The sequence below is a fragment of the Caloenas nicobarica genome, chromosome 4 (assembly GCF_036013445.1).
Source record: "Caloenas nicobarica isolate bCalNic1 chromosome 4, bCalNic1.hap1, whole genome shotgun sequence".
Classification (NCBI taxonomy): Eukaryota; Metazoa; Chordata; class Aves; order Columbiformes; family Columbidae; genus Caloenas; species Caloenas nicobarica.
The window spans coordinates 24,929,278-24,942,979 of record NC_088248.1 but is presented as its reverse complement, the minus strand read 5'-3'; the positions used below and the strand labels follow the sequence as shown (position 1 = coordinate 24,942,979).

The following is a 13,702-nucleotide window of genomic DNA, read 5'->3' as shown; positions in this document are numbered from 1 at the left end:
GTGAATATGACATTAACAGGCATAGACAATGTAAATAAAGGCTGTGAAATCTAGCTGCAGAATGTGAAAACTGCCTTTCCAAAGTCTGAAGTTAACCATGTTACACAATCTCTCTTTTGGGATAATGTAGTAAAATATTTACCGGATAATAAGGTTTTTTGTTTTGTTTCAAGGTGATGTATTTTCTTAGCTATGTGAAATTAGATTCCTTCCTGTGACTGAATTACTTAGGATTTTTTTTTTATTATTATGTTCGTGTCTGTTAAAGACTTGACACATGACTGCTCTTAACACTTGCTACCATTCATTGCTTTCTAATGCATGTGTAATCGCTTTTTTACAGAACCTTCAGGAGTTAAAACCTTTGGATCAGTGTTTGATTGGACAAGCAAAGGAGAACAGGAAAAAGAACAGATATAAAAACATACTTCCTTGTAAGTCCTAACTAACCTGATTTGTCACCACCTGTATGGTCAGATAAATTGGATCAGAAGTGAGATAATTTGATTCCCACTCCAGGTTCTGCTACTGAGTATGGAAAAAAATAAATCTACCACTCATTTCCTACACATTTCAAGTGAGCATTTGTAAAGCAGTTTTAAGATCGGTGAACGAAAGACTACTATAGTCGGTAGGGATGGCTATTCACAGATTCTCCAGTTGTTTTCAGCAGATCTCGTGTCTTAATTGAGATATATGTTTGGAACAAGGGGTTTTCAGTTTTACCCATGTAAAGTTGGAAAAACAGACATGTATACTATGGTCTCTAAATTTTCTGCAACAAAATTCTGTTTGTTAGCTGGGAGATGTGTGAAGGAGAACTGAAAAGGGTTAGCTCTTAATGAGAATTAATCAGCCTCTGTTTCAGAGGAACTGCAGTTCAAATCGTACATCCTTCCCTTCTGCTGATTAGGGTTTCTCCCCTAGCCATCTTTTTCTTTAATCAAAGAGAGATACCAATTAGTATCCTAAAGCAAGTATTGTGATTATTTTTTATTTTTAGTAAGATCTGGAGGCATCTTTGGAAAATAAGTACTGTGTGATTGTCTGAGGCTCAGCATTTCTGTTGTGTGAAGGTCTAATTATGTGCACATATAACACTGAGATATTTTTGTTGTGTGGGGATTGCAGATGATACCACTCGAGTACCTCTTGGGATCGAAGGCGGATACATCAACGCCAGCTTCATTCGCATGCCGGTGGGGAATGAAGAATTTGTTTACATTGCATGCCAAGGACCTCTCCCTACTACTGTAGCAGATTTCTGGCAAATGGTTTGGGAGCAAAACTGTACTGTGATTGCCATGATGACTCAGGAGGTTGAAGGAGAAAAGATAAAATGCCAGCGTTACTGGCCAGATGTACTCAATAAAGCCACCATGATAAACGATAGACTACGGCTTGCTCTCATTAGACTCCAGCAGCTGAAGGGCTTTATCATTAGAGTGCTGGAGCTAGAAGAGATTCAGGTAAGTAAATTGAATTCTGCACGCTGAGATGTTTTTTCTGAGTATTGGCATTTTTGTCCTCGTACTTCTGAATTGCCTGCTTTCAATCTCAATGTCTGCATTGAGAATTAACCTGGGGCTTCTCTTCTTTGTCCAGTGATCATTACTAGGCAACTCTTCCTCATTGCAGCTTGTGATACTCTGTGGCCTTTATAGGAGAAGGCAGTTGGGCCAGGAGGTGATTTCATTATGCTAATGAGACTCTAAATTTTGCCTCCCTAGGTGCCTTTGGCCACAGAAACTTATATAGGGATATGCAATTCACTAATAATTCAGTCTGGCTGGTTCATTCCTTTGTGTGATCAGCTCAATCTGCACAGTGAACCTTATACAATTTCATTACTTGCTGGTTATTTTTAGTTTAGCTCATTGTTTCTCTTGTTTTATTGAATCACAGAACACCTTTCTTGTGCAAATCCTTCTCTTCTGAGACTGTTTCCTTTGAGAACTTACCTGTCGTCTTTTTCTTCTTCCCATGCGTCACATTTTGTTGTTTTTAAACCTCAGACAGGTGAAGTACGGCACATTTCCCATCTGAACTTCATTGCCTGGCCTGACCACGACACCCCTTCTCAACCAGATGACCTGCTTACTTTTATCTCCTACATGCGGCATGTCCACAAGTCAGGTCCTATCATAACTCACTGCAGTGCAGGCATTGGACGGTCAGGAACCCTAATTTGTATAGATGTTGTTCTCGGGTTGATCAGCAGAGACCTCGATGTGAGTACCCCAAGAGGATGGGCTAAGCTGTGCTTTTGACTTGCAGGAAAAATGTTCCACTGGAACTATTCATTTACTTAAAGAACTTGCCATGCTTTTGAGGGTAGCATTCTGGCCATGTCTTAATGTAACATAAATCAAGGTATAAAACAGCAGTTTGTGGGGGGGAAGAGCTCTGACATCTACTGATCATCTGGTTCAGTGTCCTGTTTGTTGAGACCTCAGCAATCCAACATCGTTAGGTGCTACTTGAGATGTTCCTAGGGTATGTTGCAAGGACATCTCCTACCGTAGCAGACTTCTGACGTATGGCTTGGAAACAGCAGTGTGTTGCCATGATGATTTAGGCAGTTGAAGGCAAAGTTAAAATGCCTGCCTTACCTGGCTGGATGTACTCGATGGAGTTATCATGCTAAATGGCTTTAGGGCTGAGAATTTTGGCACTTGGTCAGTCAGAGATCCATGAGCTGTTGGAGGGCAGCTACAAGACAACCAGAATCAAAAAAACGAATAAAAAACTCAGTGAACAAACATCTCAGCCCAAGACAGGGCTATGTAAATTAATCTTTCCAGCAGGACCAAGGGCATCTTTCCTAGGGTAAACCACAGGAGGGTGCTAGCTTCCTTGTATTTATGTCCTTCAGTGGCCTGGTGTAGCAATCTTTTTGTCAATTTGTAGAGAAGGTGAGCTATGCCATGCTTAGCTCAGCAGGGTTTCTAAGCACCCACTAAATGTCTAGAACTTTATAGACCTGAGGAAATAAAAAATGCTTTGTTAGGTTGCACCAAGGGGCTCTGTTTTCTGCACACTCAGCTCCTAGTAAGAGTAATCAAGAGAGCCACATCTATATTGCCCAGAGACATGCTGGTGATATACCGAACATGCATGGGCTACAGTGAATTGTTATTTATTGCACCACCAAGTGGTTAATATACCTAGTTGGTTACCTTGCTTTGCTGCTGGGGATATTCCCTTTATATGCTTGTGTGTGTCTTTTTTCAAACGTGTAACTTTCTGTTTGTTTTGGTAGTTTGACATCTCAGATCTGGTGCGCACGATGCGTCTGCAGCGACATGGGATGGTTCAGACAGAGGTGAGTCCGGCTTCTCCAGACATGTGCTAAAGGAAAGACACTGGAACTCTAACTCTGATGGGGCAGGAAACTTCCTGTAACGCACACAATGATTAAATTAGATGCATACCAGGGAGAAAATAAGTAAATTTATAAATACATGCAGTTTCTAACATGCTGTGCTGTTTCCATCTGTGCTTTTTAACAAAAAAAAAAAAAGTTGGGCATTTCCCTCTTGAAAAGCATGTGCTATAGAGGAAATCTGCTGAGCTTTTTTAGCTACAAATTGCATTACAATTGAAGCAAAGGCCTCACTGTGGCTGCTATGAATCACTGATACTACTGGAGATGTCTTGAAATCTCCTTTGGGGAGATGTTCAACCAGAAGTTAAATGAAAGTGTTAGGAGCAATCTAGGTCTAGAGCTAATTAACTTTACCTTAGAGATGGACATCACAAGGTCTTGTTAAAATATGCACTTTCTCTTTGAGTGGGAAGGAAATGTCATATCATAGCATTTAAAAAAAAATAAAACCCCAAAACCTTCAGTCTGACCTTGCACCCCAAAACGTGTATTAGCGCCCACACCTGTACCACTGAGATTAAGATAAGTCGCACTGTCATCTGAGTTGTGCGTTAGTTGGCATTGATGCAAGACCTTGAAATTTGCTTGCTGTCTTCATTTCTACTCTTGTAAAGTACTTTTCTGTTTGAGGTGGGTTTGGTGTCAAAGGAAGATGAATGTCCCTTATAAGCGTATACCTTTAGTGGCAGGGGAGTGCCTGGATTTGTCTTAAGGTGCGGTGGCATATTTCTCCACTGTGGGTTTTTTGTTTTGTGTTTCTTTTTTAATTGAAAGAAATAGTAGAAATAGCATTGAAATCTAATACTGTAGAAATAGTATTGAAATCAAGTGCAGAGCACCTGTGAAGTGCAGGTGAGAGTGAAGTGCTTAGGTGGTGCAAACATTTTTCATGTGTTCTGTGATTTCCTTTCCCTTGCAGGATCAGTATGTTTTCTGCTATCAAGTGGTCCTTTATGTCCTGAACCATCTCCAACATGAAGAACAACAGAGGGGCAAATAAAATACTGAAGCAAAAGTGCTTCTAATATAAGGAAACAAGGAGATCTAGAGGCTCTCACGTGTTTTCTTTCTTCTGCCAATAGTTTTCCAGTCCCTTTCTTCAGTTACTGACAAATGTCTTTTCTATGAAGTCTCTCGATCATTCCAGCTAAGGTATATAGTTATAAGGAAAAGGGATAGCTCATACAATACCACTAATGTCTTCAGCCCCATGGACACATATGTGAGATGTTTGTATAACAGTAAATAATATTTAATAAAGCTGCATTTTTTGCAGCTTCCTTAATATGTGATGAAGTACTGAAATAAAAATATTTTAATTTTTAAAAAAAAGACAAGCAGAAAAGTGATCTTATAATATCTCCTGCAGTTCTGCAACTGTTTTGGGGTATTTGTTTCTTATGAGGTGGGGGAGTGGGAGGGATGAAGCAGTATTTTTATCCTGGCAAACTTTATTACAAAGACATTTTACTAGTCTATTTTAAAAGCTTGTTTATGGCACAGAATTTTTGCCCTTTTAGTGCAGTTACAGTTATTTGAAATCAGCAGTGTCTTGAAATCAGCATTTAAGCTTTAAGATATGCCTTTTAGCATAAGGATAGTAGTGAATGTTTACTGTAAGTATCACAGTTAATAATGTTTACTTCATAGAGTTTCATGTATATATTTATATACTTTTACAAAAAAAGCTGAATTATCAGGTGTCTAACCTTGTAACTGATTAGGCATCTCCAGTCTGTAAATAAAAAATACACTTAAAGTACACTGATCAGAGGTTCTGGCTATTTTTGTGTCATTGTGACTGATTTTTCTTGACCGTATATGTCATCCTTCACTGTGGTTTGCTGCACTTCTTAAGAAATTTGCAACAAAAAGGCTGTGTGCATTTTAGATTTTCAGTGTCCTCCTGTTCTTCAGTGTTCGTTTGAGAAAAGCTGCAGAACTGTGGGTTCCTTTCTGGAGAGTTTCCACACTGTGGTGGAAGGAAGAGGATCTTTTCTCCCTCCTCTCGCCTTGTTTGTGAGAGGCAGGATACTGGGTTCTAAGTAGGTGTTTCAGTGATATCATAAACAGTCTGTTCTGAAACTGTTCTGAAAACAAATCTTCATTTCATGCTGTATGGAAACCTTGGATGATGAATAACTGCTGTCAGCCAGCACAGGACCATTCAGGGGTTTGAGCAGTATTCCTGTCCCAGCTGTCCTTACAAGAACTGAACCTTGTGCTGTCAGGAAGGGTATAAGAGTAGTAATTTGAGAGCATTCTGCATTGCAAGGGTGGAAATAAGTTCAGAGGCCTCTGATTATGCAAGGTTTTTACCCTTCATAATAGTAGCCCACAGAGTTTTGGTGTCCCAAAACTGAAACGGTCACCGTCTTGCTTGTTTAATGGTACTCTAGCTAGCAATAGCATGCCTTAAAAAAGAAAAAGAGCCTTTTTCACTTGTCACAGTAACACCGTGATTTTTATTCCCTCCAGCATACCAGGACAGTTGAAAAATTGTGCCTTTTTGAGAGCAGTGTAGTTTGAGGAAGGAAAAGGAATTCTGTGTAGAATGAAGCAGAGGCAGATTGACTAGCCGTGTTGAAAAGACTTCTGTATGAAGGAGATTTAAAATGAAGACAGAAGATTTTCAGGACTGCAGTTGTCAGCAGGCGAAGTAAGTAAAGGCAGCTAGTTGATACACTTCTGCTGCTTTAACATAACTAGTGAGTTCAGAGGCTTTGAGTCTGTCTGGTTCTTAGAAACAAAAAAAATGGTTATGGTAACTAGACAGTGTGTTTAAGCCAATTGAATTCTTCCTTTATATGTTTTCAGATACCTGCCAAACAATGTAGAAACAGGAAGTGGTTTTTGTATAGTACGCTACATGAAGCTCACTTTGGTATTCGGGAAAAAATTCGCATCAGATTACAGCCTATGGGAAACACAAATCAATATGAGATTCCAGGTTTTGCTGCTTGTCTTCACAAATATGAGGCTCTATGGTACGGTATATGGATTTCCTTTTAATGATGGATGCATAGAAAAGCAGAAGATAATTAACTTGGCCCGATCTCCCCACTCCCAGAAAAAGGAAAGAACCCCCGCAGACAGTCTATTGTGTTTCTCAGATGATAACATTGGAAGGTGAGCACATGGTTAGTGAATTAATAGACCTGTCTCTTTACCCTGCCAACGTTTAGTTATTGTATTGGACCGCAACCCCAGAAGGCCAGCTGGGAAACCCAGCTATTTACTTATTAACTATTTTAACTCTTTTTGAGAAACTAGGGGGTTTGTGGAGCAAAGCATTCTTGTTTGAACAAAGAAGGATAAATGTGGCCCTTCTACATCTACCTTCAATCTGTTTGATCCAGCTCTCTCCATTTGAAATCATCTTCCATCAGTATGTAGCTGAAAACAAGATGGTGCGGGAATAATACGGAGTTCCTGTACTGAAGTTTTCTTGACCAAATTCCTGATTACCATGATTTTATGATAAAACAGATGGGCCCCAATGGAGAAGCATTCACATGTTCCTAAGAAATCCTGTGTGTATGGTGAAAGGTGGCATTGACCTCTTGAGAAGTCGTCTGAATTTATTTGGGTTTTTGTCTTAACCTTGAGGAACTGGGCATCTAATAAAGATGGAGTGCTCTCTAGTTTCATGCTTGTTGAGGACACCGTGTCTGTCTTCTGCTAAGCAGGCAGAACTTGCCATCTGTGGCGCTTGGCGTGATCAGTTTGGTTGAAATAGACCCCACAGCTCAAAACGTGTTATAAGAAAACGGACATGCCAGTGCAGTGTGATTGCTTAAGCTTGGTTTCTATGGGGAACCAGATTGGGAACATGCACCAATACTCATCTCTTCCTCCATAGGATTAAGTTACCTAAAATTTTTATGCCCCTTTCGAAGAAATGAGAAGAAAAATGACTGAGAAGCTAGTTCCTTTAGTTCCTTGAATGGAAAAAAAATACTGTGTGCTTTGTTAGTATGCTGATTGTGCAATTTTCAGGGGAAAAAAAAATCTTGAGTGGTGTCTTTTTTCTTTTTTTTTTTTTCTTGCTGAGTAAGCATGCTCCAGCTAAAAGGGATTTTCCTTTTTATAGGTATCTGATTTTCAGTGGGAAGCTTACCAGACTAGGAAAAAACAGATATATAACCCATTATGGTTCTAATTAAAGAACTGTCCTTGTGTATTAACCCAAGAGACAAAGGATTCTTTTTTTCTTCCAACCAGAATTAGCTGACAGAAGCATATGCAGTTTGCTACATAAGCAGCCCTGTGCCATTAGTAGTTTATTGTACCTTTGTTTTCCTTGCTGGTTTTTGCCAATGCAAGAGAAGGGCAGCAGCCTACAAAGGAGGAATTCCAGTTGCTCCTTGGAGGCTCTTTTGAGGGCTCATTACTCTTGCTCCTTGAATGCTTCTAAGCAGCCTCTTCTTTTACAACTTACTTCCTTCAAAAACTAGCTCAGTAGCTATCTGAGGAAAACAGGTACTTAAGAATGATTTTCATCATTTTCCTTCATCACATGTCCCATGTTTTGCAGGAGGATCCTGAAAGGTGGTAGGAACAGATTCAAATATCTCCTTTAAGTAAATGGAAGCAGGCTCATAATGGTGATGTGGGCCTGGATTTTTTTTAAAGCGCTTATACGTCGTCTTCTAACGGTGCGAGCCCACACCAGAGGCCAATTCTCTTGGGTCTTCAGGTCATTCTGCAGCTGCAAAAAGCCTTTTGTCTGTATGTTGAGGTGGGACTTCAGAGGACAATGAAAGATGACGTGGAAGAAATCCTGGGAGGTGGACAACTCTTCCTGTGAGGTGAACTGCATTGTGGTGAAGGTGTTCTGTAGTGACTCCGCATATGTGACAGAAGCCAGTGTAATACCCACCTCTGTCAACCTCTTAAATGAAGGCACAAGGTCACAGCTGGGCCTGGATAAGTTGTGTGTATGATTAACAGTGTAGAAGAAAATTTTAATCTAAGCTTTGAAGGTTCAAAAATGGTTGACGTGCAGGTGGTAAAATGCTTATGAAGTGCTTCTGACTACTTCTATATTAAAAAACCAACAAACTTCCACTAGGAAGCGAAAGCAGCTTGGCCCCTTGTGTATGCTAGCGACTTCTTGATTCGTGTCTTCCCAGTATTTCTCACATAAGCAAACCCACTTTAAGTACATGTGATATCTGTGATGTCTCTTCTACAGTGCCCAGGGGAGGCATCTCCCCTGCAATGTTTCAAAATCGGACTTGATAAACAGTGAAAAAAAAAAAAAAAGAAAACGACGAAAAGAGGTCTGTCTGTGTCTGAAGGGAAGTCAAAGATGCTGACAGATATAAGGATCTGTAGAAAAAAAATGCGCCTTTTGATTCATGGATGATCATCTAGAACCATGTTCAGGTCCTGTTTAAGGATCCCAGAGCAGAAGTGGTGCAGAGCTCAAAGAGAGCCTGGCACCTTGTCACCCAACGACAGCATGGCAGGCAGGTGGCTTAGAAGTCCTTGTTGGGCTTGTGAGAGAAAAGTGGTGGGGCTGAGTCTTAGAAACAGATTATTTCATTTGGGAGAAAGTGTTTCCTCTTCTAGGAGCAGGGTGGCGATCGCTACATTCAGCCAGCTCTCTTTGTAAGGAGAAAAGCAGCTGCATGCTGTGGTGGTATTGCTGTTTTCCATGGTGAGCAAGTGACTCGCCTTGAAGTCTGGGGTGGGGGTAAGGAACAATGCTGCTTTGTTTATTAAAAAAAAATAAAAATAAAAAAGGGGCAAAACCACGTCTTCTGCAGCTGGCATTCAAACCTGACTTATAACATCTCTTGTGCTTTATTTCTACTGATTCATGTCAGCCAGCCAAGTGGGCTCTGCAGGGAGCTTTGTTTCTTAATGAGATGTTAGGGAAGGGGAGGTGGTTGGTTTTTTTTGTTTTTTTTTTTCAGTGAAGTGCCAGAAAGATCTTTCTGGCTAAAATGATGTGATCTGAAGGATAAATCATTGGGCTGGCAGCAGGCTTAATTGCTAATTTCCTCAAGTAGGTCCCAGGAAATGGATTTTATCTTCCTTGTTGTACTGGGATGACTTCTGTAACTGAATTTTTTTCTCCAGTAGGGCTCTGACTGCTACTTCAGTGTAATACCGAGATTCCCAAACACAGTGTTATCTCTAAACAAGTCAGCTTGGTCACAGAAGCAGCCTGGTATTCGGTAACAAGGAGCTTTGTATGGACTAATTTGGCTTTTCAGCTCTCTTTAAAGCCAGATAGGGTATTTCCACACTGTCCTCAAGAAAAGGTACACTAGGATATCCATAAAAAAGAGATACATGGCTTGTCTTACAGCTTCTCTTCACATGTACTCATAATTCCTCCGAATCATATATATATCCATATATAGTTTTTATTTCTTTGAGGGAAGTGTGTGTTCAGCACCCCATTTTTCTATTGCTGGGTTGTACTCCGCAGACTATAAACCATTTTTCTTGTTCTTCATGAAAGTTCAGGTGAATGCTGTGAAAAATATGGTGGCATGCCAATTATTCAGCCTTTTCTTCCTAAAGAAGTTGCTGTGTAAGTTTGTTGTGTCAACTCTCATGTCTCCAACATCAGTAATGTTTTTGGTATTGCTGGTCAGAATTACAGGGATTGTTAAATCCCCGGGCAAGACTGAGACGCAAATAGTAGCTAATCTGTGTAGCCCATTGAAGGCTAAGCACGAAAACCATCTCAGAAACTGTTTTCTCCTGTTAGCATGAAGATCATTGAAAAAGTTCATCTTACCTCAGACCACTCTTATTTTTCATACTGATTCTCCATTTTTTTTCATGTTTTAGTCAAATAAACTCAAGCGCTTGGGTTGCTTTAGGGTGACTGTCAATCTGAGTTTCACTGCTCTTTTGTCTTGTTCTTTTGAAGCACTTGACGAAGTCCAGCAGTTTCACTTCACTTTTTACATCACGCATATGTTAATTGCTTGTACACCTGACAAACGGTGTGTGAACGAATCGTACAAGGCTCCCGTACTTGAATTGGCTGTGTGGCTGTACTGTAGACAGTAAATATGCTTTGGATATCGTATCTCTGTACCATGTGGCAAACTGAGAACTGGCTAAAGGAAATCTGCCAGAGTGCTTGCGCTGGAAAGTTAAGTCCCTTGCCCCTCATGGTAACAGGTACACTGTCCGTGCAAACCCCACATGGATGACTGTCAGAAGAGTGGCTGGCTGGGGTCACCTCTCACAGCAGCGGAATACCCCTGTGTGTTGTGCAGATGTGCTGTGACGTGACCATCTGTCATCTCGGCATCGCACAGAGAACCGGCGGACTCCTGGTGCCGTGTTTCTAAATGTATTCCGTATGTCTGATTAATACTGCAATCCCAAATGCAGATGTTAGTCATGTGCCCAGAACACATTCCCATTCCTCTCCAACCTATTCTATTTATTTTCTTTACCTCCTTTGGCTACAACTCTCCATTCCAACTCCTAGAACATTGTGCCTTCGATAACGGGTAAATCCCATAGAGTGCTGAGACGAGTGTTTTTTACAGCCATTGCGTTTTCTAAAAGTGGAAGATTATTTTACGAACAGCAAAATTAGGTCTGAATGAATGGCTAATAACTTGCCTTAGTTTATGGATTTAGTTAAAGAAGGTATGCAAAGGAGTTCAGAAGGTATACGAAAGAGTTCTGGGGTTCTGCTTTCCCATTTCCCGAATACTGTGTTTGTCTGTGATCCCAGCTGCAGCTCTGAGCATGCTGTAGTTGTCATTGCAAGGAGCAGATCATTCATGAAGAGTGGCCAGCGTTTCAGGTTATTGTTCTTGCCTTGAAGTCTTGACAGAGGTGGAACTCAAAACTTCAGTAACAGAGCCTGATTTTGGTCCTTGTCTAACAGTGTTGAGCATTCGAGTCAAGCCCACTGGAATTGGAGATGACGGCTTTGAGCATTTTGCATATAACAATTCTCTGTCTCATTGAGATGGGTAAACCAACTTCCATGTGCTGAGCAAGCCTGTGGAAGTCTTTTGGAAGCTGGACAGTGTTAGAGGATAAAGCACAAGAGTGCTTGGCTATGTGCTGTAGATCACCTTCTCCACAGCTATTTTTACACTTGTCAAGCAAATACATTTCTCCTGTCAAACAGCTGTTAAGTTTAAAAATATCCTGGCCTTGAGTGGTCAGAAGCCCGGAGTGCAGCAGAACTGTAGCAGCTGTAACTTCTTTCATCTCCTGTGCATGGCCTTTGCTGCGTTAGAGAAGGAAGAGTGCTCTTCTGGCACGGCCACCACAGGACCATCTGAAACAAGACCTTTCAAGCCTATTGGAGCTGGCTCCAAACAGTGCAGGCCACTGATTGCCTGTCATCTTGTTTGTCTCCTTGTGATTCACCCTTGCTCTGATGCCACACAGGCTGCCAGTGAGTTCAAAATAGGGACTGTCAGATTGGCACATCTAATCTGTTTGGTTTCCTGTCCTGTCTGTCCATCTGCTGCCATTCGCTTGCTTCTTAATACATAAGCTGCAGGTTTCTTGAGGTCAAATCTATCCTTAGGTTCTGGCATTGTTCGGTGTGGTCTTAGTGTGTGACACTGCTTTTTTTTTTTTAGCAGTTCTGTAACAATGAGTAGTAATGTCTCAAAGACCACTGACCTCTGACTTGATAACTAAAATATCTGGGCCTCCTTCATGTATTCATGAAAAAAAATCTTCGTTTCCAATAAATGAAATAATAGAGTAAGGTCAACTCGATGCATCTCAGTATCTTTAACAAGCGCTGAATGGTCTGGAGCAGCTCTAATGCTGCCTGGTAGCTCCTAAAGCTGACTTGGTGTAGTGCCCTAAATGAAACAATTCCCACAGCACAGCTACCTGCTTCGCTGGGCTTTTGTCAGGGAATCATAAAGCATTAACAAGCAAGGTTAGATTTATGCAGGAGCTGTGTGAGCCAGACATACAGTTAAATAAGCCAGGTTGTCCGTTCATATGATAATTATTCTGCTCTTATCCCCTTTCTGTAACCTATTTTTTCATGCACAGCTGCTTTTTGTTCCCAGCAGAGCCCAATTTGTTTGTTTGTTTTTTCGAGTCCCTGGCTCACTGTAAGCATTCAGCAGTTCTCGTGTGCTGTGGTAAGTCCTTACCATGACTTGTTTGTGCTCCCAGCAGCCCAGGCTGCTTGCCCTGGTCCTTCTGAGCCATGGACTTTGGATATAAACTGCTTTGATGTGTAGCACTGCCTTGGTGGTGGTTGCTTTAGCAATTACTGTTGTCTTAGGGCAGGATTCAACAGAAACATTTGCTGGAGTGGGGGTTGTGTGTCTAGCGGAATGTTTGCCTTGTTTACTCTCAGAACATATATCTTCTTAGCCCCAAAATCACTTTCTTTCTCTTTTTACTATTAAGGTTCACTTGTGAGAGAGACATTATTTACATCTCCCTTTTGGACCAGTGACTTAATGGTGTACAGCACATAGGGATAATGCAATTTTGAGAACGGTTTTCTGTTGTTTTTCCTGAATTCAGGCATGGTGTCAGAGTCCTCTAGAGACACAATAACCTTCTTCTGCACTCCAAGGTTATGAAACTGGGCAGAAAACAAATAGAACCAAGAGAAGCACATAGGTACCTTATCATTCAAGATCTCCAGTCTCCTCTAGCACAATTTATTGTGTAGTCTTGCTGTGTTGTGTTGTCCTTTAGTCTCATTCACTTAAGTTGTTGAGATTTGCCGGTGTTCTTGGCACTAGGCAAAGACACAAATCAGCACCTGACCTGAGAAATTTTCCATGTTATGTGTGCGGAGAGATGGATTATATCACATTCCAGTCAGTTTCTTTTTGTAAAAATTCACTCTCAGGCCCAAAGGAGCTGTGGTGTAAAAGCACAGCTGAAACGCTAGAATGGAAAGAAGTGGGTTTTATAAATGGCATTTTAAAAGTAGTAGACTCTCCCCCCTCCTACAGAACTTAAAGTTGCCTTACTCACTGTGTGTGAATCCTTTTTTCCAGGAGAGGAGTCCCAGAGGGAAACGTGCCAAGAAATCGTAATTGTGACAAAATCATTATGAAGGGTCTGGTCAAAGGGTAATGTTTATTTCTGACCCAAAGTTTCCTCTTCTGCCTTTCCTTAGTTTTTCATGCAGCTTTTGTCAGGAGTGGGTGTTGTGTGAGAAGGCTTCAGGCAGTTGGGGTTTTGGTGCTCACTTGCTGTTCAGAGCAAAGTAGGAAGGTCTGAGTTAGGCTGGTGTAAATGGAAACTGGGGGCCCAGCCTGGTTGAGAGGTCTGAGTGAGGTGGAATAAAGCTGGAGTCAGGACTTCAAGGGTTTGGGTTCA

General features: G+C 41.1%; 1 protein-coding gene across 3 annotated transcripts in view; it reads left to right on the top strand.

Annotated features, from left to right (window-relative positions):
* PTPN13 (protein tyrosine phosphatase non-receptor type 13) overlaps positions 1–5,116 on the top strand; it is a 124,024-nt gene extending 118,908 nt beyond the window's left edge. For 2 of the 3 annotated variants that reach the window (XM_065633373.1, XM_065633372.1), the window contains exons 45-49: positions 344–434; positions 1,132–1,469; positions 2,016–2,231; positions 3,263–3,325; positions 4,308–5,116. In XM_065633373.1, the coding sequence (XP_065489445.1) occupies positions 344–434; positions 1,132–1,469; positions 2,016–2,231; positions 3,263–3,325; positions 4,308–4,388 (789 nt within the window). In that variant the 3' untranslated portion in view covers positions 4,389–5,116. Of the gene's footprint in view, positions 1–343; positions 435–1,131; positions 1,470–2,015; positions 2,232–3,262; positions 3,326–4,018; positions 4,091–4,307 lie in introns of those variants that run through there. The other variant, XM_065633374.1, reaches the window with a different exon arrangement.
* Positions 5,117–13,702: the final 8,586 nt, after the last annotated feature.